Source organism: Heterodontus francisci, chromosome 31, assembly GCF_036365525.1.
Source record: "Heterodontus francisci isolate sHetFra1 chromosome 31, sHetFra1.hap1, whole genome shotgun sequence".
NCBI classification, from domain to species: domain Eukaryota; kingdom Metazoa; phylum Chordata; class Chondrichthyes; order Heterodontiformes; family Heterodontidae; genus Heterodontus; species Heterodontus francisci.
Genome location: NC_090401.1, coordinates 61985951 through 62009701, shown reverse-complemented (window position 1 = coordinate 62009701; position 23751 = coordinate 61985951). Strand labels below are relative to the sequence as shown.

General features: G+C 43.8%; 2 protein-coding genes and 1 pseudogene across 2 annotated transcripts in view; 1 reads left to right on the top strand and 2 right to left on the bottom strand.

Moving 5' to 3' along the window:
- eif3i (eukaryotic translation initiation factor 3, subunit I) overlaps positions 1-4846 on the bottom strand; it is a 34149-nt gene extending 29303 nt beyond the window's left edge. Inside the window, exon 1 of the mRNA XM_068011765.1 lies at positions 4757-4846. Within this exon, the coding sequence (XP_067867866.1) occupies positions 4757-4759 (3 nt within the window). The 5' untranslated portion in view covers positions 4760-4846. The remainder of the gene's footprint in view (positions 1-4756) is intronic.
- On the bottom strand, positions 3265-3373 carry LOC137347348 (U2 spliceosomal RNA; annotated as a pseudogene).
- tmem234 (transmembrane protein 234) lies at positions 4847-22804 on the top strand. The gene is made up of 5 exons (XM_068011766.1): positions 4847-4903; positions 6099-6250; positions 11362-11428; positions 13426-13518; positions 16074-22804. The coding sequence occupies exons 1-5, from the start codon at positions 4891-4893 to the stop codon at positions 16148-16150; spliced, it is 402 nt and encodes a 133-aa protein (XP_067867867.1). The 5' UTR covers positions 4847-4890; the 3' UTR covers positions 16151-22804.
- The last annotated feature ends 947 nt before the right edge of the window (positions 22805-23751 follow it).

Below are 23751 nucleotides of genomic sequence, written 5' to 3'. Positions count from 1 at the left end.
TATCCCTGAGTAGCGCGAGACTATCAGAGATCTTCCTGCCGGGTACAGTACAGGTCTGATCGGGGTGAATCACCAACTCCAGAGCAGACTTGACTCGACTGGCTATGACTTTGGACAGAATCTTGTAATCAACATTAAGCAGTGAGATGGGCCGCCAATTTCTGATTTCTGCCCTCTCCCCCTTCTGCTTGTAAATGAGGGTGATGATGCCTCTTCTCATGGATTCTGACATGCTGCCGGCCAGGAGCATACTCTCGTATACTTCCAGCAGGTCCGGGCCGACCCAGTCCCACAGGGACGAGTACAACTCGACCGGTAAGCCGTCGCTCCCGGGAGTTTTACTCGTCTCGAAAGACTCGACGGCCTTTGTCAGCTCGTCCAGAATTAGCGGCTTGTCCAGTCTCTCCCTCCTGCTGTCATCTAGGACCTCTGTGATAGATGACAGGAAGGACTGGGAGGCTCTGCTGTCTGTGGGCTTCGCGTCATACAGCCCAGCATAAAAGGATTTGCTGATCCTTAGTATGTCGGACTGCGAAGACGTTACCGAGCCATCTTCTTCCTTCAGGCTGCTGATAATAGAGCTCTCTCTGTGTACCTTTTGGAAGAGGTAACGCGAGCACGTCTCATCCTGCTCGATGGAGCGGACTCTGGACCGGAAGATGATCTTGGAGGCCTCCTTGGCAAAGAGCGAGGCCTGCTGGCTCTTCACCTCTTGGAGGTCCTCCTTGACCTCGACCCCCATTGACTGCAACCGGAGTAGATTTTGCATAATTTTCTGGAGTCGGGACAGTTCCCTCTGTCTCTCTCTCGCCTTCTGAACACCTTTGTGGATGAAGAACCTCTTGATGTTCTCCTTTATCGCTTCCCACCAGTGAACTGGAGACTCAAAGAGGGGTTTCACGGTCCTCCAACCATTGTAATCCCTTTTGAGTTCCTCAACGTTCTCTGGGGTCAGCAGTGTCGCATTGAGCTTCCACGTCCCTCTGCCAACCCGCTGGTCGTCCTGTAAGTGACAGTCGGCCAGTAAGAGGCAGTGGTCGGAGAAGAACACCGGCTTGACGTCGGTGGATCCGACCGTGACAGCACGGGACACAAACAGGAAGTCAATCCTGGAACGGGCAGACCCGTCCGATCTTGACCATGTGTATCTGCGCTGCGCTCCGTCTGCAGGTTTGCTGAAGACGTCGTGCAGTTTGGCATCCTTAACTGTTTCTACTAGGAATCTGGACGTAGCGTCCAGTTTGCTGTCGTCACTGCCGGATCGTCCAGCCGCATCGATGATGCAGTTGAAGTCACCGCCTAGGATGACCGGCCTGGACGTCGCCAGCAGCAGTGGGAGCTGCTGGAAGACGGTCAGCCGCTCGCTGCGTTGTACCGGGGCGTACACGTTGATCAACCGGAGCGGAGCGTTGTTGTACATCACGTCTGCTACGAGGAGGCGGCCGCCCACCACCTCCTTAACTTCGGAGATGGTGAAGTTACCTCCCCGCAGCAGAATACCCAGGCCGGAGGAACGGCAGTCATTACCCCCCGACCAGATCGATGGCCCGTGGGACCACCATCGCGACCACTGCCTGTAGGTGCTGAGGTGTGGTATTCCACACTCCTGCAGAAACAGTAGGTCAGCTTTGACCTTGGCAAGGTAATCCAAGGTTGAAACACATCGCGTAGTAGATTTAATGCTACGCACATTAATGGAAGCAATTCTTACACCCATTTTTTACCAAAAATTAGTTGTTGCTTCCCATACCATTTGTCCTCGCTAGTCCCAGTCCTTCCCCTTCGGGATGTTCCTGCATACCCATCGTATGCGCAAGCAGTTTCACGTTGGTTGGGCTCAGAAACCCCTCCTGATTTTTCATGCAGGGTTTGTGCCGCTCGGGTGACATCGGGGGGGTCTTGTAGGCAGAGAGCATTGGGTTGTCCATAGCTGCTTCCATCTGTTCCTCCTCGAAAACATCACAGCTCCCGGTCTCCCGGAGCTCAGGTGCGCCAGACGTGTCTTTGCTCCCGGTGTCCCGGAGCTGAGATGCGTTGGCCACGTCGTTACGTGTGGGGAATTGGGGTTGGGGCACGCCGGGCCCATCACAGCTTCCAGTGCCCGGGGGCTGGGATGCTTTATCATCCATCTCGGAGTTCTGCCGCCTCTTTTGAAGGGGCTGTCGTTCCAGCATTTCCCCGTCCAGTGAAGAGGAGTTGTTGCAGTCTGATTCAGAAGAGAGCCTCCTCTTGCCACTGGTTTGGGTGGTGGCTTTGGGATGTTTTTTCTTTGTGGTTTTCCTCTGGACCACTTGCCACTGACCTGTTTGTCCATCTGCTGCCTCCTCCTCCATTGATTCTGTCTGTGTAGGAGGGGTTTCCGGGCGCTGGGTAGGTGCTGGGTCGTTGGTTTCAGCTGCCTCCCCTTCCTTTTCAGGTTGAAGTTCCTCACTGCGAAGAAGGTTGCTGGTCTCCTTTCGAACAGCGGACGCCTTCGTCGAACCTTCTCCCGGCCTTTCCTTGGACCTTGCCGCCTGAGCATAGCTGAGGCAACGTTTGGGGCAGGTCTTGTAGAGATGGCCTGCCGCACCGCACAAGTTGCAACACTTAGTCTGCTTACAGTCCTTGGTCTGATGGCCTTCCTCCTTGCAGTTCTTGCAAACAACCGTGCTGCAGTTGGCTGCCATGTGACCAGATTTGCCACAGGTGCAGCAAACTCTGGGCTGCCCAGCGTAGACCAAAAAGCCTCGACTTCCCCCGATAGCGAAGCTGGAGGGAGGGTGGATGATGGCTCCACTGGGATCTACCTTCAAGGTCACCTTGACCTGCCGCTTGCTGGTCCAGATCCCAAAGGGGTCCTTGACATCAGTGCTGCTGCCGGCCACCTCGACGTACCTGGCGAGAAAGGTGAGTACATCCACCACCGGAACATGGGGGTTGTAGAGGTGAATCGTCACCACCCGGTCCCGTTGTGACGGAAGCGTGAAGAGCGGCTCCGCTGTGAGGATCGACAGTGGAGCCCGGTCCCCTTTCTCCTTGAACGCCTTCAGGAACTTGATGCATCCCGCCACGTTCCGGAACGTCACGTCGAAGTATCCATTGCTGGGGAAATCCTGCAGGCAGAAGACGTCCGTCGCTTGAAATCCGCAGCAATCGAAGAGAATTTTCTTGATGAAGAAGGTGCGATCGACCAGTGCATCTCCTTCCTTGTCCTTCACGACCACCCGAACGGTGTTGCGCACTCCCTGGCCCGAAGCTCGAAAATTGGTTATAGCCATTTTACTCAAAGCTTCCCCAGGATCAAAAGGCAATGATCATGGTCTCTTCTCAATCAAATAAGCACTGATAAGAACAGATACTACACTTGATCTTAACCAAAAGGCCGAGAAGCGATCCCATATGCCTTCTTGACCACCTTAACCATCCAGCCACCTTCAGGGACCTATGTACCCCTCCCTATCTCTGTGTCAGCTGTGGCTCAGTGGGTAGCACCTTTAGGTCACGCAGTTTCAGGTTCAAGTCCCACTCCAGGGCTTGGGTGCAAAAATCAAGGCTAACACTCCATCGTAGTACTGAGGGAACACTGCACTATCTGAACTGTCATCTTTTGGATGAAACGTTAGGCCAAGGCCCCCTCTGCTTGTTTGGGTGGATGTAAAAGATCCCATGGCACTATTTCGAAGAGCAGGGGAGTTCTCCCAAGTGTCCTGACCAATATTTATCCCTCAATCAACACCACAAAAACAGATTATCTGTTCATTATCACATTGCTGTTTGTTACAGTTTGCTGTGTGCATCCTGGCTGTCGCATCTCCTGCATTACAACGGTGACTACACTTCAAAAAATTAGTTCATTGACTATAAAATGTTTTGAGATGTCCGGTGGTAATGAAAGGTGGTACATAAATGCAAGTGGTTCTTTTTAAAAATCTGCTCCAGCCCCACAACCATCAGAAATATCTACGATCCTCTAATTCTGGCTTCTGTAGCATCCCTGATCTTAATCGTTCCACCACTGGCGGCCGTGCTTCAGCTGCCTAGACCCCAAGTTCTGGAATCACTCCCTAAACCTCTCCGCCTCTCTCTCCTCCTTCCTTTAAGACATTCCTTGAAACCAACTTCTTTGACCAAGTGTTTCATCATCTGCCCTAATAACTCCTTAGGTGGATTGCTGTCAAATTTTGCTTTACAACGCTCCTTTAAAGTACCTCGAGAAGTTTTACTACATTAAATACACTATATAAACCAAGTCGTTGCTTTCCATTTTGCACCTGAGACGACACAAAGAAGTAGTAATGCTTGGCATCATGGCAGATGATTTTTGGTGCTGCTATTTGGAAATTATAATCAGTTTACAAACATGAGTAATGCAGTGAGGCTGAAACAGAGGCCAGTCCCTCTGCCTCCCGACACTGAGACTTCTCCCAGTGATCCCAGGGCTCCAAACTCACTAATATAACACCTTTAACAGTTAGAACATCGCAATTCGCTTCACAGGCGTGTTATCAAACACAATTTGACAGCGAGCCACATAAAACGGTATCAGGGCAGGTGACTGAAAGCTTGGTCAAAGGAGCAGCTTTTAAGGATGAAGCAAGAGTCGGCCATTCGGCCCTTCCAGCCCGGTCTGCCATTCAATGACAGACCGGATTGGCATCTAAAGCAGCGACTGTGATCGCTCCTCACTGACCCGGGGGAGGGGATGTGACCTCCTCCCTCACACCCACCATGGCTGCTCGGAGCCGGTCGCCTCCCCCTTCATCTCCCTCATACCCACCATGACTGCTCCGTGTCCGCTACCGTCCACCTCTTCCCTCAGCAGCGTGGAGACCGGAAGCAGCGATCACGCATGCGCAGCACCCACCCACCGGAAGGAAACCCCGCGGGGTCAGGAGTCACTCAGCTGCTGGCATGGCGACTCTCTGTGAGTTTTATTTTGTTGGTAACTCCAGGTGAAAGTTTCTCTCAAATCTCACTCGAAAAAAAAGAACCATCCAGCTCCATATGTTTAAATAGATTTGGTCATTGTTTTTGCTGACTGTTGCTGCCAGTCCTCCCCTGAGGGAATCCCTCCCTCTGGCTGCACTGGGAAGGTGCTGGGGCTGACAATGCCTTTCCTCATCAGCAGCAAGTGCTCAGAGTTCAAACCTGCTCACATTCATGGAGCTGTGTTTATTTTTCAGGGCGACCCACATCAAACTGCTTTTGTTTCTGAACTGCTTCTCTCCTTATGAATAAGTGGCTTCACAGGCATTACAAATTAAAACAAATTCCTATTAATCACCTTAAAAAGTTAATAATTTCAAGATATGTTTACATGCATAATTTACACATCACTTTAAAACAATATGCAACATAGAGAAGAATGTTGCGAATAGCCTCTTTCCATCCTGTATAATTCTAAGATTCTATGAACAGGAGCTCAGACAAAATGCTATGTGATTTTAGATATCTCGATCTTCTACTAGTCTAGAAATAATGGGACTTGTTTCCTCTAGGTATCTATCTGGTAACGTATAAGGATATAATGTGATTCCTCAGTGAATTTGTAATTATCTTTAGTGAAGAATTTTAGATCATTTATTTTAGCTTTTTGCAATCAATTCCTAAAAGCATCATCGGTCCTTGAATTTCTGAATGTAGTTCTATGGTTGGAGCCAGCCATGATCAAAACCTTTCCTCTTGTGCAAATGCAAAATTTTATCCAGGATTTAAGCTGGCCATGATGACAAATACTCCACATGTAGCTTAACATATGGAAGGATTATTTCGGATAAAGGGAGTGCCTTGTACTGTCTCCCTGAAATGGAGGTTTTGAAATTTGTGATGTTTGCATTCTTGTTTCTTGGCATCACAGTGTAGTTGTGGTGATTCTGCTATGCATGTATATGAGTACCAAATCCTGTGTCAGTCTGTTTAATAGTAAAGACATTGAAACTGAGGTATGCTCATAAACATTACATAATCCTAACATTTTTTTCTCCTTTTAAAACCTACTACAAAGCAGTCACATTCTGGAAGACTTTGGTTTGGCCTTAGATTGTGTAACTTCTCTTGATCTGCCACCAGTGTAACTAAAGTGTCAGTCAATAGGAATCTTGTTCTGTTTTCTATTTTAGTGGAAGTTTGCTGCCTCCTCCTGGTGGCACTGCTGTGGGGTGGGACAAATCCCTTTCTGAAGAAGGGCACGGAGGGAATAGAGAAGGTTAAGTCGAGAAACTTTGTCACCCAGCTCTTTGCAGAGATGAAATTTTTATTTCTTAATTACAAGGTAAGAAAATTATTTTGAAATACTGCATGAACTGTACTGCGATCTTTAAAACATCACATGAGAAATGCCACATGAAGTCACCATTTTTGTACTTATAGTCATCTTTATTTTAAATAAGAATTTAATTGATCCATGATTCTAGATTGTGAACCTATCCATGATTTGCCATTGATAGAATTTTAAAATCTGTCTCTTCCCCCGAAATCAATGTTTATTTGTTAACAGCAAAAATCCAAAATTTCATCCTTTTGGTACATCATTTCCAGCTCTCTGCACACTGCAGTTATCCCAGTGTCCCTTTCTGCCTCTCAGTGCTTATTCCCTACCCCTACCAGACTGTTCAACTAAACCCAAGTATTGGTTCACTGGATTGACATTTTCTTACCAGCCCTGCCCAATTCTCCAACGCTGACCATCACTAGTTTAACCATTGCTTCTCCCCTGCCTCTCCCATCTCCCTTCTGCTCTCTAGCTATGCCAGAATGATTATCAGTTCTTTCTAGCTCCCCAATCCTTGCTCCCCAGTCTTTCTTAAGCCTCTACCATCTCTGACCAAGACCTGGCTCATCGCCTTGACATTTATTCCGGCTGGCTATGTTACTGTATTAGACTGAAAAGTTATCTAACTTCCATCCTATTTTACCCTGAGTTTAGCTTTAAAATTGGTGAAACTAAAAAAATGCCAAAATAAACAGTTATCAAAGATAAACACCAGAAGATGAAAATCTTAAATACGTCTTCAGCAGTCAGAAAGTCTTGTATTTATATAGCAGCTTATCATATATCTCAACAACATTCCAAAGCACTTCACATACAATTAATTACTTTTGAAATACAGTAACTATTGCTATGCTGGCAATGGATAGCCATTTTACACACAGCAAGATTCCACAAACAGCACTGAGGTGAGTGTCCAGTTAGTCTGTTTTTGGTGATGTTAATTGAAAGAGGAATGTTGTTCCAGACACTGGGAGACAGCTAAATATATGTTGAGATGGTGGTGTAGTAGTAAAGTCACAACTAGTATTCCAGAAGCCCAGGTTAATGCCATGGCAGCTGGTGGACTTTAAATTCAATTTATAAAAATTTGGAATTGAAAGCTAGTCTCAGTAATGGTATCATGAAACTATCATAGAACGTTTAAGGCACAGAAAGAGGCCACTTGGCCCATGTGTCTTTGCCGGCCGAAAAATGATCCACCCATTCTAATCCCACCTTCCAGCATTTGGTCCGTCACCCTGTACATTACAGCACTTGAGATGCATAAACAGACTCATTTTGAATGAGTTGAGGGTTTCCGCCTCAACTACCCTTTCAGGCAGTGAGTTCCAGACCCCCACCACCCTCTGGGTGAAAAAGTTTTTCCTCATCTTCCCTCTAATCTTTCTACCAATCGCTTTAAATCTATGCCCCCTCATCACTGACCTCTCTGCTAAGGTGACTAGACCCTTCACCTCCACTCTATCCAGGCCCCTCAAAATTTTGTACATTTCAATCAGATCTCCCCTCAGCCTTCTCTGTTCTAAGGAGAACAACCCCAGTCTATCCAATCTTTCCTCATTGCTGCATTTTTCCAGTCCTGGCAACACCCTCGTAAATTTCCTCTGTACCCTCTCTAGTGCAATTACATCCTTTCTGTAATGAGGTGACCAGAACTGCACACAGTATTCATGTTGTGGTCTAACCAATGACTTATACAGTTCCAGCATAACCTCCCTGCTCTTATATTCTATACTTCGGCTAATAAAGGAAAATATTCCTCTGCCTCCTTAACCACCTTATTGCCCTATCCTGCTAACTTCAAGGATCTGTGGACATTCACTCCAAGGTACCTCACTTCCTCTACACTTCTCAGTATTTTCTCATTAATCGTGTATTCCTTTGCCTTGTTTGACCTCCCCAAATTCATCACCTCACACTTCTCCAGGTTGAATTCCATTTGCCACTTTTCTGTCCATCTGACCAGACGATCAATATCTTCCTGAAGCCTACAGCTATCCTCCTCGCTGTCTACCACATGGCCAATCTTTGTGTCGTCTGCAAACTTCTTGATCATTCCCCCTACATTTACATCCAAATAGTTAATATATACCACAAAAAGCAGGGGACCCAGTACCGAGCCCTGCGGAACACCACTGGAAACAACCCTCCAGTCGCTAAAATACCCGTCAACAATTACCCTTTGTTTCCTGCCACTGAGCTAATTTTGTATCCACCTTGCAGCATTTCCCTGGATCCCATGGGATTTTATTTTTTTAACCAGTCTGCCATGTTGGACCTTGTCAAAAGCCTTGCTAAAATTCCTGTAGACCACATCAACTGCACTACCAACATCTGTCTTCCTTGTTACTTCTTCAAAACATTCGATCAAGTTGGTCAAACAAGCTCTTCCCTTAACAAATCCATGCTGACTATCCTTGATTAACCTGTGCCTTTCTAAGTGACAGTTTATCCTGTCTCTCAGAATCGATTCCAATAACATGCCCACTACTGAGGTTAGACTGGCTGGCCTTAATTATTCGGTCGATCCTTCGCTCCCTTTTTAAACAGAGGTACAACGTTAGTAGTTCTCCAATCTTCTGGCACCACACCTGTACCCAGTGAGGACTGGAAAATGATGGTCAGACCTTCTGCTATTTCCTGTCTTACTTCTTTGAACAACCGAGGGTACATTTCATCTGGCAGTGCTGATTTATCAACTTTCAAGGATGCTAATCCCATTAATACTTCTTCTCCCTATGTTTATCACATCCAATACTTCACACTCCTCCTCCTTAACTATAATATCTGCATCATCCCCCTCTTTTGTGAAGATAGATGCAAAGTATTCATTAAGAACCATACCAACATCTTCCGCCCCTACACATAGGTTACCTTTTTGGTCTTTTATGGGCCCTACTCTCTCCTTAGTTATCCTCTCACTCTTAATGTATTGATAAAACATCTTTGGGTTCACCTTGATTTTGCTTGTCAATGTTCTTTCATGCCCTCTCTTTACTTTCCAAATTTCCTTTTTGATTTCACCCCTTCACTTTCTATACTCCTCTCGGCTTGCTGTAGTATTAAGTTCTCGGTGTCGAACAAAGGCTTTCCTTTTCTGCCTTATTTTACCCTGTAGGCTCCTTGACATCCAAGGGGCTCTAAATTTGGCCGTCTTGCCCTTTTTCTTTGTGGGAACATGTTTGCTCTGAAGCCCTTGAATCTCCCCTTTGAATGTCTCCAACTGTTCGAACACTGATTTACCTTCAAGTAGCTGTTTCCAGTCCACTTTCGCTAAATCACTCCTCAGTTTAGTAAAATTGGCCTTGCCCCAGTTGAGAACTCTAGCTCCTGTTCTGTCACTGTCCTTTTCCATAATTATGTTAAAACTGACTGAATTATGATCACTACCACCAAAATGCCCTCCCAAACTAGTTTAAACCCTCCTCAACAGCACTAGCAAAACATCCCGCAAGGAACTCAGTCCTGGCTCTGTTCAGGTGCAACCCGTCCGGCTTGCACAAGTCCCAGTGTCCCAGGAATCTAAAGCCCTCTGTCCTGCACCATTTCCCAGCCATGCATTCATTTTTCTTATTCTTTCTATACTTGCGCGTGGTACTGGGAGTAATCCGGAGATTACTACTTTTGAAGTCCTGCTTGCTAATTTCTCACCTAGCTCCCTGAATTCTGACTGCAGGACCATATCCCTCTTTCTCCCTATGTGGACCACGACTGCTGGCTGTTCACCCTCCCCCTTCAGGATGCTGTGCAGCTGCTCAGTGACATCCTTGACCCTGGCACTAGGTAGGCAACACAACATCCTGGATTCACGTCTGTGGACATAGAGACGCCTGTATATTCCCCTGAGTGTTGAATCACTATGGTTCTTCCAGTCTTCCCTGAACCCCCAATCATCGATTGTCATAAAAACCCATCTGATCCACTAATGCCCTTAAGGGAAGGAAATCTGCTGTTCTTACCTGGTCTGGCCTATACGTGACTCCAGACCCACAGAAATGTGGTTGACTCTTAACTGCCCTCTGAAATGGTGTAGCAGGCCATTCAGTTGTCAAGGGCACTTAGGGATGGGCAACAAATGCTGGCCTTGCCAGCGACGGCCACATCCCATGAAAGAATAAAAGGAAACCTCTATCACCACCCTTTTATCAGAGATACCCTGGCTCATTGCTTTGACACATGCCATTCCAAGCACTCCCACATCTGGCAACCTCTGTCCCCAGTGCTCTTAATACCTTGGACGCCAGTGAGTTCAACCTTTCCCTAACTCCTCAAAGCATTTCCAGACCCCTTTCCCAAAATTCCAAATATCACTGCTCCTACTAGTGCTGCTACATTTCCACAATATTCCTCCCCCCATTTCTCCTGGGCTCCTCCAATGCTCTCACGCCCCTGTACCCTTCCTTCTAAAGCTTAAGACTGCATTTCCAACAGTATCATCTATGTAGCCACACTAATTCTCAAGTACTGTTACATGCAGTTCCTTTGATCTACCATCTAACCACCTGTAGCTTGGAACATTTCTGTACTGTCATTCTCTGTGTTCTGGGATTTTTTTCAAAAAACTAGATGGTTAAAATGACTTTTATTCATAATTAGGGCTACTGAGCTACAATTTTGTGCAGATAAGCATACAATCATAGACTGAGCCACAAAAGATCACTAACTCTACTACAATAATCTGTAATAGAAAATTTTGAATGACTGCAGATCAGTCACCCTGAAAGTAATTAGTGCACTGGACATGAGCGAAAATACGGGAGAGTCACAAGTATATGTAAATGTGTTGTCTGGCTCTGAGCTGAACCTGGATTCACACTTGTCCCATAAAATAGCCTCAGTAATAAAAACAGAAAGTGCTGGAAATACTCAGCAGATCTGGCAGCATCTGTGGAGAGAGAAAAAGATTTAACGTTTCAGGTATGTGACCTTCAGCCTCAGTAGTTTGAACCAGCTACAATCGCCTGGATTAGTCTATTTAAAGCAGGGGCTTTAAAGGAAAGAGCAAAGCATCAGACCTGTTTCTAACTTCAGACAACCCATAAGCAATGTCTTCAGATAATTTTGGAAGCAAAACAGTGTTTACTTATCTTTTTCACATATATATTTTTCAGTATTTGGTGCCTTTTCTTCTAAATCAAAGTGGATCAGTTATCTACTACTTCACATTGGCGTCTACAGGTCAGTGTGCTTATTCACTTCAATAGATGCCTTATATTGCTGATGTTTTATTAAAGCTCCTGCTTTTTATTGCAGTCTCTTTATCAAATGCCATTTTCTGAGGCCTTTCCAATTATTTGAAACTGCAAGCATAATTTGAAGCAAATGCATACACCTTATACTTACTCTCATCTCCTTCACTTTTACAACAACTTTGTAATGGAATTTTCTTTAAGAATAAATTTCTCATGTTGTCATTCAAATTTTTTTGCATGTGGGCATTTTAAATAAATGCTGTTTAATAGTTCTTGCAACATTAGTGAACCTTCTCTGGAATCTTAGGTCTGGAGCTCAATTGTGATGTTTAGTTGCCAACTTAATCTGTCACTTTTTTCTTTTTGGTTTTCTCAATACAACAATTTTCCTGACCAGGAATGGTAAATGCCAGTTCCTAGACCAATGTCAGTCATATTTTGTAATTGCCCTATAAGAGGTGCATGATGATGGCATGGGTTGATCCAGCCTCAGATGTTTCTTTCTGTTAGGGAAAACATCTTGGAAGATGCTAAGCATGATGTGACAGCTCAGCTGACACTAGGATTCCACATTTTTTTTTAATTGTGATCTAGGCGATGTTGGCAAGGTCGCATTTATTGCCCATCCCCAGTTGCTCTGAGAAGGTAGGACTGGGCCACCTTCTTGAACCACTGCATTCTACTGCAATGTTGTTAGGTGGAGAATTCCAGGACTTTGGCTCAGAAAAGATGAACAATCAAGGATATATGTCCAAGTCAGGATAGTGTATGATTTGGAGAAGAAATTGGAGTTGATAATGTTCCCATGACTTAGCTCCTTTTGTCCTTCTCAGTGATGGAAGTCATGGGGCTGGGAGATGCTTTGGGAGGTTGAAGACATGCGTCTTTTTAGCATGTTGTAGAATTGAAATAACAAGAATCTGTCTTAAACACACTTATTGTTTCCATTATTGAAAACAATGAAACTGTATGCAGTCTACAAAACTTCCATATGATCAAACTTATTTGGCAACAGTACTCCATTCTTTTTGTTCGATCCCAAAGAGAGGAATCCACAAAGGAGCAAACTAGTGATATATTCAAGTGAAACAAACTTAGTACACCTCAGTAACACAAGTAGCTGGGTGTTTAATATAAAGTCAGAAGGCTATCGAGCAGTAACTGTATTGCATGTACTTGACAATTGACCAGCCTGGTGGCTTACCACAGATCTGGCTGATCTAACTCCAGTGCCTCTCCTGTACAGTCCATGGAAATGCTGTCTCCCAGTTTTTCTCCTATGTATCACAGTCTGGGTGCTACATTAACAGCTTCTCCTTTGTTTGGACATTCACCTCCCGACTGCTCTGAGGGTCTGTCTTTAGTTTCTTCTACTTTGCTTTTTATGTATTACCCTTTCTTGATACCATGGAAGCATGAAAACAGCTTTCATATTTTCTTATAATCCCCAGCTGCACACACTGCCTCCTGCATTGATGCAGCTATCAACATAAAGAAATGCATATTGGAATCAGTGAAAATATTATAATTAACAACATGGATGTTCGTGCCACATGCAAATCTTAATTTCAAAGCCACTACAATTGTGATCTAAAGCATGCACAACTCCTAGCACTTGATAAGTAACATGGCAGTTATAGCTGCAATGGTGAGAATTGTGTGATGGGAGTCATGTCACTACAACTATAATCCGTGCTGTTTAAAGAGGGTTCACACGTGCAAATGAGATTTATTCACTGTACACGGTGGCTGGTATATCAGGCTGGATCAATTTCAAGCAGAATTTTAACAAATTCGGAAATTAAAAATGTACTCGTTTATGGAATGTCAGCTCTGGGATAAATAGACAGGATCAAGGAAAGTTATTGTGTTTAGCTATCATTTCAATTTACTTTTGTATTGTTTATTGAGAGTAGATGCACATAATTATTCTTCCTTACATAACTTTTGAGAGATATTGAGTGAAAATGTTTATCTTTGCAGATCTATCATTGGCTGTGGTCTTATCAAACTCTCTCACATTTCTCTTCACATTACTAACTGGAAAGCTGCTTGGGGAAGATATTGGTGGTAAACGTAAGTACAATATGTAGATTCGTACAAAATCTTTTACATGATATTTACAGCATGGAAAAAGGCCACTCGGCCCAACAAGTCCTTGCCAGAGTTCATGGTCCACACATAACAGGCTGGTTAACAAATCTGAGGCTCAAGGAATAGGAGGGTCAGTGTTCAATTGGATAAAAATTGGCTTAAGGACAGAAAACAGCAAGTCGTGGGAAATGATTGTTTTTCAGACTGGAGGATGGTAGACAGTGTTGTTCCCCAAGGGTCAGTGCTAGGACCACTGCTTTTTTTGATATATACAAATGAATTGGATATAGGAATGCAGAGTAAAATTTCAAAATTTGACAGGTATCAAACTTGGAGGTGTGGCAAACAGTGAGGATGATACAAATCGACTGCAATAGGACACAAATAGGCAAGCAGAATGGGCAGACACGTGGCAGATGGAATTTAATACGGAGAAGTGTGTGAGGGAGTGATGTGATGGTGCACTCTCTGAGGTCGGCTCCTCCTCCTCAGAGGTGGAAGACTGTTCCTCAGGCTCTACAGCTGGCTACTGTTGTCCGTGACCTGCAAGAGAGCAAAGAGTGATGAGAGGGCAATGTGCACTCTGACACATGCTTCTGACTACTCATCATCTGAAGCTCTATGTGACCAACGGTGGACACATGAGCACTATGCTTTGTGCTCACCAGAGGGTGTCTTGCGCCCATCTATTAGCCACTCACTCTCTTGAGGGTCCACACCTGTCTCACCAACAGCGATTGCCTGGCCTGTCACCATGCCTCCCAGCTCCAATGTCTCTTCTTCCATAGGCTGAGGATCAGCGTGTATGGAATGTTGCCTCCAGTTCTTGATCTTTCACTCACTTTGTGAGCTCTCTTCTCCTGCAAGCGCATAAATTTTCATTGTTATTCGCCCATCAAAGACACACATGACGTCTGTGTTGGTGGCAGCCTAACTGTCCATCGTGGTGCTACAGGGATGCCTCCTACGTGCAGCGTTCAGTACTGGCTGTGCAGGAATCAACTCTGCTTGACCAGTGTCCTCCACAGAGAGGCCATCGTGCATCTGACAGCCAATGCTGATGCTTGGGCATTGTGGCTGGCTGGGTGGGCATCCCTTCTCCAATCTCATACTCGTCCTTAGTCACATATAAGGCTGAAAGCTTAATATAATGCGCTGCACTTACATTGCCAGAATGCATCTGGTCATTGATCCTCTTTCAACACTGCAGCCACTGCTGCTCACCTCCTCTGTTATCTCCATCCAGGCCTGTTTGGTTGATGAACCGCTCTCCTCCAGCCATCCCGAGGGAACAGGACTTCCATCTGAGCCCATGCAGCCTGGCGGAGCACCTCCAGGGAGGCATCAGTGAACCTGGGTGCCACCCAAGCTCTGCCTTCTGCCTTGTCACTATCTCTGCAGTTTCAGGACTTCCTTGCTCTTCCTTTCATGGCTGCTGCCTTTAAAAGTACTGCTGGCTGCCTTTTAAAGGCGGAACCAGCGTTGTCTGAGCCCCGGGCTTCCTAACTGGCCGGCTTCCACACCTGCTGGCCTTTAATTGGACGGTCCCAAGAGTATTGCATTCTCAATTCCTGCTCCCACCTGCATGGCCACACCACCTGCTTTCGGTCTCGACGTCTCGACGTCATTGCTGCCGGTAAAATCCCAGCCTATCACTTTATGAGCCTCCTCCGACCCTTTTTCATCTCACCCATCAACCTATCTTTCCATTCCTGTCTCCCTCATTTGTTTATCCAGATTCTCCTTGAATGTATCTCTGAGAATCATCTCAACCATTCCTTGGTGGCAGGTAGTTCCACATGCTAACCACTGTCTAGGTAAAGAAGCTTCTCCTGAATTCCCTGTTGGATTTATTAGTTGACTGTCTTATATTTATGGCCCCTGGTTCTGGTCTTCCTTGCAAGTGATAGCATCTTCTTTATGTCTATCCTATTAAATGCTTTTATAACCTTAAGGACCTCTATCAGGTCACCCCTCTCTTCTTTCTAGGGAAAGGAGCCCCAGCATGTTCAATCTTTCCTGATCGGTTTAAGCTGTGAGTTCTGGTATCATGCTAGTAAATATTTTTTGCACCTTCCCTGATGTCTCTATACAAGTTTAACATAACTTCTCTGCTTTTAATTCTATCTCTTTAGAAATGTATCCCAGTGCTTTGTTTGCTTTTTTATGGTCCTATTGACTTGGGTGGCTACTTCTAATGATTTATGTATCTATACCCACTGATCCTTCTGCTCATCTCCTGCATTTAGACTCTCATTTTCCAAAGGGTATGTGTCCTCCTTATTCTTCCTACCAAAATGTACCACATGCATTTCGCTAATTCATTTAAAGCATGAACAAAATATTATTTGCTGACCTTAACTTTGCATCACTGCATTGTTCTTTGCATTAGCCATCAGTTAACAGCAAATTTGTTAACACACACTAACTTCATATAAACAGCAGCAATGTGATGGCATTGCAAGTCTGATTTATTGTGTATTTGTCAAGTTACTCTTTAAAAAATGCTCTTTTTTCCTTTTCTATGTCTTTTTCAGAGGCTATGACAGGAATGCTTCTGATTACCATGGGTATTACTCTGTGTGTTGCCAGCACAATCAACCTGGAGACTTGACATAAAGGGAACCTGATGCATCAAAAGGATAAAATCAAGCTTTTAATTGTATAGCTATACTTGATCAACTCATAAAATGAGGACGAAACAAAAATGCAGAATGGTAAACAAGCACAACTCTTCTCTGGATGTATCTCAGAATTGGAGCAGAATAGAGAGTCAATTTCTAAGACAACTCCAACAACACTCAACACCATCCAGGACAAAGCAGCCCGCTTGATTGGCACCCCATCCAACACCTTCAACATTCACTCCCTTCACCCCCGACACACATTGGCAGCAGTGTGTACCATCTACAAGATGCACTGCAGCAACTCACCAAGGCTTCTTTGACAGCACTTTTCAAACCCATGACCTCTACCACCTAGAAGGACAAGGTCAACAGATGCATGGGAACACCACCACCTGCAAGTTCCCCTCCAAGCCACACACTATCCTGACTTTGAACTATATCGCCGTTCCTTCACTGTTGCTGGGTCAAAACGCTGGAACTCCTTTCCTAACAGAGCTCTTGGTGTACCTACACCCCAAGGATTGCAGTGATAAAAGAAGGCAGCTCACCACCACCTTCTCAAGGGCAATTAGGGAAGGACAATAAATGCTGGCCTGGCCAGTGACGCCCACATCCCATGAACGAATAAACAAAAAAACAAGCATTTTAAAGATATAAAATGTCCTGCAGTTGGTGTGTTTATATTACATTGGAGACCTGTACAGAAAATGGACTCCAGCTATCTTCAATCTAGTGTCAGATTAGAGGCCAGTAATTTTCAGTTTTTGTTTGCTGCTCTTTCAGCAGTTGGCATTTTCAGATTAAGATCTAGTACTGATCTATATAGCGAATGGAAGACACAGCCGTGTCCCGGTATAAAACAATTCTGAATATTTTTCTTCCAGTAAAGTAAAAGGTTTTTTAATTCTGAACATCAAAGAATGGAAGTCATGCTGTAGTTGATTGGAAAGGTATATCCACTGTGGTAAATGTGTAAAGTTGAATAGTTGTGACAAATGAAGTCAGTGTGCAGTACTCTGAAACTTTTTATTGTTTTAAGCATAATCCCAGAAAAATCAGTAGTTTTTAAATTCTGTGATACTTTCTTCCTGCCACTAGATGGTATTAATGTATTTATAAAGCATATATTTACAGGAACTAATTACTGTAATAATATAGTCATGTTGCGTATCCATAAATCTATGGACACATGCAGTATCTACACAATGTTTTGTGGAATTTCTAAGATTTTCCTAATAACATTGAGTGTTTTCAAAAAGGAGTTAGATATAGCTCCTGGGTCTAAAGGGATCAACGGGTATGGGGCGAAAGCCAGAACAGGTTACTGAGTTGGATGATCAGCCATAATCAGAATGAATGGCGGAGCAGGCTCGAAGGGCCAAATGGCCTACTCCTGCTCCTATTTTCTATGTTTCTATGTTACCCTTCTTCATTAATGTGCATCAGATATGCATGGAGTTTCCTACAGGGAGCTCTGGGATATGGGAAATAATTTACCTGCTTAATTAAGAAGATGAACTTGTGAATCTGAAGGACAAATTGGATGAAGCGCAAATAGGGAGCTATTGTGACAATGGGGAATGACCTATTGTGAAGGGATCTGGTTGAATAATATCAATAATTCTTCTAATTAAAAGACCATTTTTAGTATTTATTTCTGATCTCTTTAGCCACTGGGCACATGTGTATAGAGTGTAGCCATTTTGTTCCTCTTCCAAATAGTAGGCCAGTTAAAAACTGCTACACAGTAGATTGATCTGAATGTGAAGGGGATTGTCATTCCATTTGTCAAGAACAGGCTTATAAAATACCATAGAATGAACAGGCAATGCAGAATATAAGCATAGATAGCAGAAATGCTGATATTAGATTCATATGCAATAGCCATCCAATCCATTACCAGTTTGAACATTAAATCCTGGTATTCAGATGTAGCCACAGACTTTCCCTTGCCTATTTTGTAAACCCTAAATTACAGTTGAAATTGCTTGATCTCTGTGCTAGGAAAAGCCACTGTAGCAAGAGCAAGATTTGTTATAAAACTGAAATTGTTATAAAACTGATTTAAGGAAAGGAACTATATTGTAGCAGCACGTTACAGGTGACTATTGTGGATTCCATAGTGATAGCTATATGGTCTGTTCAGTGCATTGGAACAATAAAGCTTGATTGACTGCTGAAGGTCAAGGGTAAAATAAGGATCTTATAATTAGAGTGGCTCACTAGAGTTTATTCACGGCATCCTTCAAACAGCTAAATAGGATATTTGAAGGACACTTGGGCCATGCTGCATTGCTGTGGATACAGCAAATGAGTTTTTTTTGTGAGTTATGTATTATGTGCAGCATTGTACTAAGATTTGAAAGAATCTTGATTTAAAAATTATTTGTCTATAACATGAGAAATTTTATAAATTCCTCCTTTTTATCAACTGGTTTTCATCCCCCTCCTCTTTCAAGACTTTGACATCTTCCTGGGCACATTTTCATGCCCCCTTCCTGCCTTCCTGAAGGCAACATTGACTCCGTACTGGAAAATCATGCCATGGGTGTTGGTGTGCCCTCATACTCTCCAAAAGGTATTATTGATTCCTTGATGAGATAAGGCTGTCCAGTTGCTCTCTTGTACCTCACACACATTAGCTAGTCCTCCTATGAGAACCTAAACTCTGAGTGTCAGCAAAAGGTGGAAAAGATGGAAACAACTGCATACAGTCTAGTTTTCACCTGATGTCTATGTTCACACTTCCTGAAGGTCTCAGTGGATAGTAATTAGGAGCGATGGCCCATTTTACCACCTTAACTAGCGTACATGGAAGCCAATTATAGCACTCATACTGGCACCCTAGCTGAGATCACCCAACTTAGCATAGACTGCAGATGAAGCCTGGAAGCGTCAGTTTTATATGGCTCAACTATTCACTGTCATAGCCAATTGAGTCATGTCAGAAGTTTTTATCTATTAGTTTTAATGAGGACTTTCCAATGATGTGAAAAAAGGTTCATAAATGTGACTTTTATTCTTTCATAGCAGGTTAATTAAAGAGTGAGAGAAAATAAATAGAAAATGGGCCACTCAAGTTTACATTCCAGCAGAAGGTACTGGAGAACAAAGAACTTCGGCTAATTATTCACTTGGCTCAGGAACACTGTGGCCAAATGTTCTGTCTCCACTGATGTCTCACCTGAGTTCAATTAATTCAGCACTGACCAAAGCTGAAATCTGGGATCTTTCTGATTTGTGTCATCAGTACCAAAATTAGTTTAAACTTCACTATAGTGATAATGAAATACTGCATTGTCAGAGATGTGGGCAGGATCTTCCCTGCAGGTTTCTGGACCCCACTGTCAGCCTCAAATGGGGGTCGGAAGCCTGCACTGTGGGGAACAGTCACTGCTGATGTTCCTTGAATTGGCTAATTGGTGGTCAGGGGGTGGGCTCACTGTCCAAATAAGGACGGTGGATGGGCTCTCGAAGCTGGAAGGCCAATAGGAGATCCTCCAGCTCGGAAGGAGCTGAAGCTGGCCTTTCAAGGTAAGTAAGAGAGGGCGCCCCAAGATGGAGGTGCCCTCTCTCCAACTTTCTTAAATTAAAAAAAAACATAGACTGAGCAGCTGGGCCACCACTATGGAGGGGGAGCCCTTCCACAGGGTGACCTGCAGCCACAGCTGTAGCCAAACAGGCAAGGAGGGCCTCTAAGCCTGTCTGGAGCACTGGGAGGCCGCCAGGCAGCTGGGCTGTCCCCCAATGCCATCGGGTACCTGGAGGCCAATTGGAATTTTCTAGTCGACCTCCAAGAATAGGCACTTTACAAGGTGAATTGCTTAGTCATTGCTAGCGGATGGGTAACCCCCACCCCCATATTCCCGCTTCTGGGAAAATGGCGAGGGGACGGGATGAGTGGGGGAACCAGCATGCCGGCCGGCAGCACAAAATTCCAACCCCACCCGCTTGTGTGCTCGGCCCCATCGGGCCCAAAAATTCAGCTTGTGATCTTTCAGATGGGATGTTAAACTAAGGCCACCTGTCTTCTGAGGAAGATGTAAGAGATCTCATGGCACTATTGAGTGAAGCGTGGGGGAGTTCTGTTGTTCTAATCAACATTTATTCTTCAACTAACATCGCTAAAACAAGATCTGGTCATTTATCTCACTACTATCTGTGGAACCTTGTTCTGTGGAAATTGGCTGCCATGTTTCTTTACAACAGTGACTACACTTCTAAATTGGCTGTGAAGCACTTTGGGACATCCTGAGGTTGTAAAAGCAGTTTTTTAATGCATTTCTTTTAAGAAAGGCAGTAAATCCAGTGAAGCACTTTCTACATTTGTTATGTTAATAGATAAATATTACCACTATTTTGCTGGACAGTGCCAGCATAAAAAAAATGCCATTTGAATCACCACATGAATGACGCATTGCATCATGGGAGCATGTTCAGGGCCTTTTTGTATAAAGTATCTAATAATTTTAGAAATGTCAAAAGCGACTGAACAGAAAAAGGCAAATTCTGTGGAACTAAAAGTACAACCAATATTCTAATCATGTAATTTTCTGACTTTGTGATTGGAATCTTTGTGTGCCAGTAGTGTACAGTCAGAAAATTATCCCTTAATGGTAGACTTGCACTTTGGTATTACTGGTAAAGGTTTATATTGGCGTGTAGAGTGTCTGCAACAGTGCCATTGCTGAATTTTGATGTTCCTGGAATCATAGAATTATACAGCATTGAGAAGGAGGCCATTCACACCATTTTGCCTTTGCTGGCTGTTTGGTAGATCTATTCATTTCATGCCGCTCCTTGCTTTTTCCCCATTGTCCTGCAAATTTTTCCCTTCAAATATTTATCCAATTCTCTTTTGAATGCTTGTATTGAATCTGCTTCCACCACCCTTTCAGGTAGTCCATTCCAGATTACAACTTTATGTTGAAAAAATGTTTTCCTCATGTCGCCTCTGGTTCTTTTATCAATTACCTTAAATCTGGGTCCTCTGCCTCATTTGCTTGAAAGTATACCAGGTGCACCCATTAGGAAGACATGCCAGAAGATGCAGGAATTAAATGTTGCACCTGGTTCACCTCCTTCCACTAAGTTAGAGGATCTGATGGGGCAGGCAGCAAGGCCACAGAGGCTGAAAAAGACAAGTGGAACCTTTTTTTAAAAAATGGTTACAGGAAACATTGGTTTGGAAGCCTTCTGGTTGCTGTGTTTGGACCATAGGGACTGGGTTTTGCCCTGATTCTGGTTGTATGCCTGTGTTAAGGTCTAGGGAACTTTGAGCCAATGCCAATTGCAGGCAGCCACAGGTCATGTCGACTGGACTGCACTTTGAGTTTGCTTTGCTTGAATTGCCGAGGCGGAAGGAAAGTCGGGGTCTGTATTGAACACAGCCTAGTGTTACGGATTTTGTGGGACAAGAACATTGCAGATGCAAGTCAAGGAAGTACAGTGTCAGTAGATTCCAGTCTTAGTAAATGATAATGATAAAAGGTCAAAGTATCTGTTGCTCTGTGACATCACAATTGTCTAGTTAAGAATCTCTGTTACTAAGGTGATCGCTGAGAACCAATTATATTTGTCATTTTAGAATCTTTGATGCTCGTTCGATATCTGAACGTTTCTGTCCGATTGGTGCTCTGTCTGTTTCAAAACTTGTGTGGTCTATCCAGCTCTAATAAGTCAATCATTTTTTCACTTAATAATTTAGCATTTACACTGTGCAGCAGGTAAGTTTAATAAATATGAAAAAGAGTAAGAAACTTCTTTCCCCAAAGAATGGTAAGAATGTGGAACCCTATATGGAGTGGTTGAGGTGAATGGCACGATGCATTTAAGAGGAAACTGAATAAGGACATGAAGGAGAAAGGAACAGAAGATTATGGTGATAGGGTGAGATGAAAGTAGATGGGAGGAGGAGGCCCGTGTAGAGCGAAAGTAGTAGCATTGACCAGTTGGGACGAATGACCTGTTTCTGTGCTGTGCATTCTGTGTAATATGTAACTCCTTATAAATACTTTATATGTTATGAATATTTCCAGTTTGCACTTTTTAAGTTGTATTTTCTGTGCGAAATATGACCTCGTAGATTAAAATGACTTGAAGTCTGAAATTTTTATTTCATGTTTATTTTTGTTTATTCAAGGAAGACCTTAAAGACACGCAACAAAACAATAACTTGTATTTATATAGAATCTTTAATGTAGTAAAACTTTCAAGGCATTTCACAGGAGCGTTATTAAACAAAATTTGGCACCGAGCCTCATAGAGAGACATTGGGCAGCTGACCAAAAGCTTGGTCAAAGAGGAAGGTTTAAGGAGCATGTTAACAGGGGAAAGAGAGGTAGAAAGGAGAGGTTTAGTGAGGAAGTTCCAGAGTTAAAGCTTTGTCTGCTGAAGGCACGGCCGCCAATGGTGAACCGATTAAAATCGGGAATGCTTAAGAGAACTGAATTGAAGAAATGCAAATATTTCAGAGGGTTGTGGGGCTGGACGAGATTACAGAAATAGGGAGGGCTCAGGCCATGGAGGGATTTGCAAACAAGGATGAGAATTTTAAAATCAAGGCATTGCTTAACTGGGAGCCAATGTAGGTCAGCGAGCACAGGAGTGATGGGTGAACGGGATACCATAACAATTATAGTTTTCTCCCCTTGCAGGCTGCTCACACTAAAGTGCTTTCCATCTTCGAAAAGGCAATGGTCTGGACTGCAAAGCTCACCCAATCACTAATGATACTGTATGTTAAGCCAGCAGTACACATGATCCCAGCAGAGCTACTTCTCTACTCCCAGCTAATAAGGTGGACTGACTGAAAAGTGGCAAAGTTCAACAAATTGCAGTGAACAAGTTTGAGTGCAAGCCAGCCATATGCCTTTAACTCACCATCATTGAACTGGGCATCAGCCAGTTGAGCTATCCAGTCAGCTGGTACATTTTGCCATGTGTGAAAAGCATGCATTGGTCGTCTTATTAAACTGTCATATTTTCTGGCATGGTAGAGAGTTCACCTTTGAGATACTGTATGTGTAATGGGTCCGAGTTGAGTACATCAAGTAATTTCCTCTTCCTCTTTAAATTGCACCAACGAAGTCTATTTTGTTGACAGAACTTTTAATAGTTAAAAGGCTTTTGACAAATTTGAGAGGGCACTTCCCTTCTCCTGACATTTTATTCAGGAATATGGTTCCAAAGGTGTCAGTAACCCTCTGGTATTTCATCCAAGTAGCCATTGTAGTCAGGGAGTTTTAGCAGACTGTTGAATCATACAAAGCATCGCAACCACACCTCGTTCTGTCCTCACCTCACATACAAACACATGTACAGCATGGATCATTAGATAACAGTTAAGAATGGGAATTGGGAATGTTGATTAATTTCACCCCCCCCCCCCCCCACCCACAACATATATGTTATTACTACAATCAATACGAATAGTCATTTGGTAGTACAGAACTTAAGTCAAGGCATTGCCCTGAGGAATGAACCAGCGAATTCAAACGTTTCTATTCAATCAGAGTCAAGCGGCCAGGTTTAAATTGAAAACAAGCTTGGCAGTTAACTATCTGTCACCATAAACTGGCGCATTCTC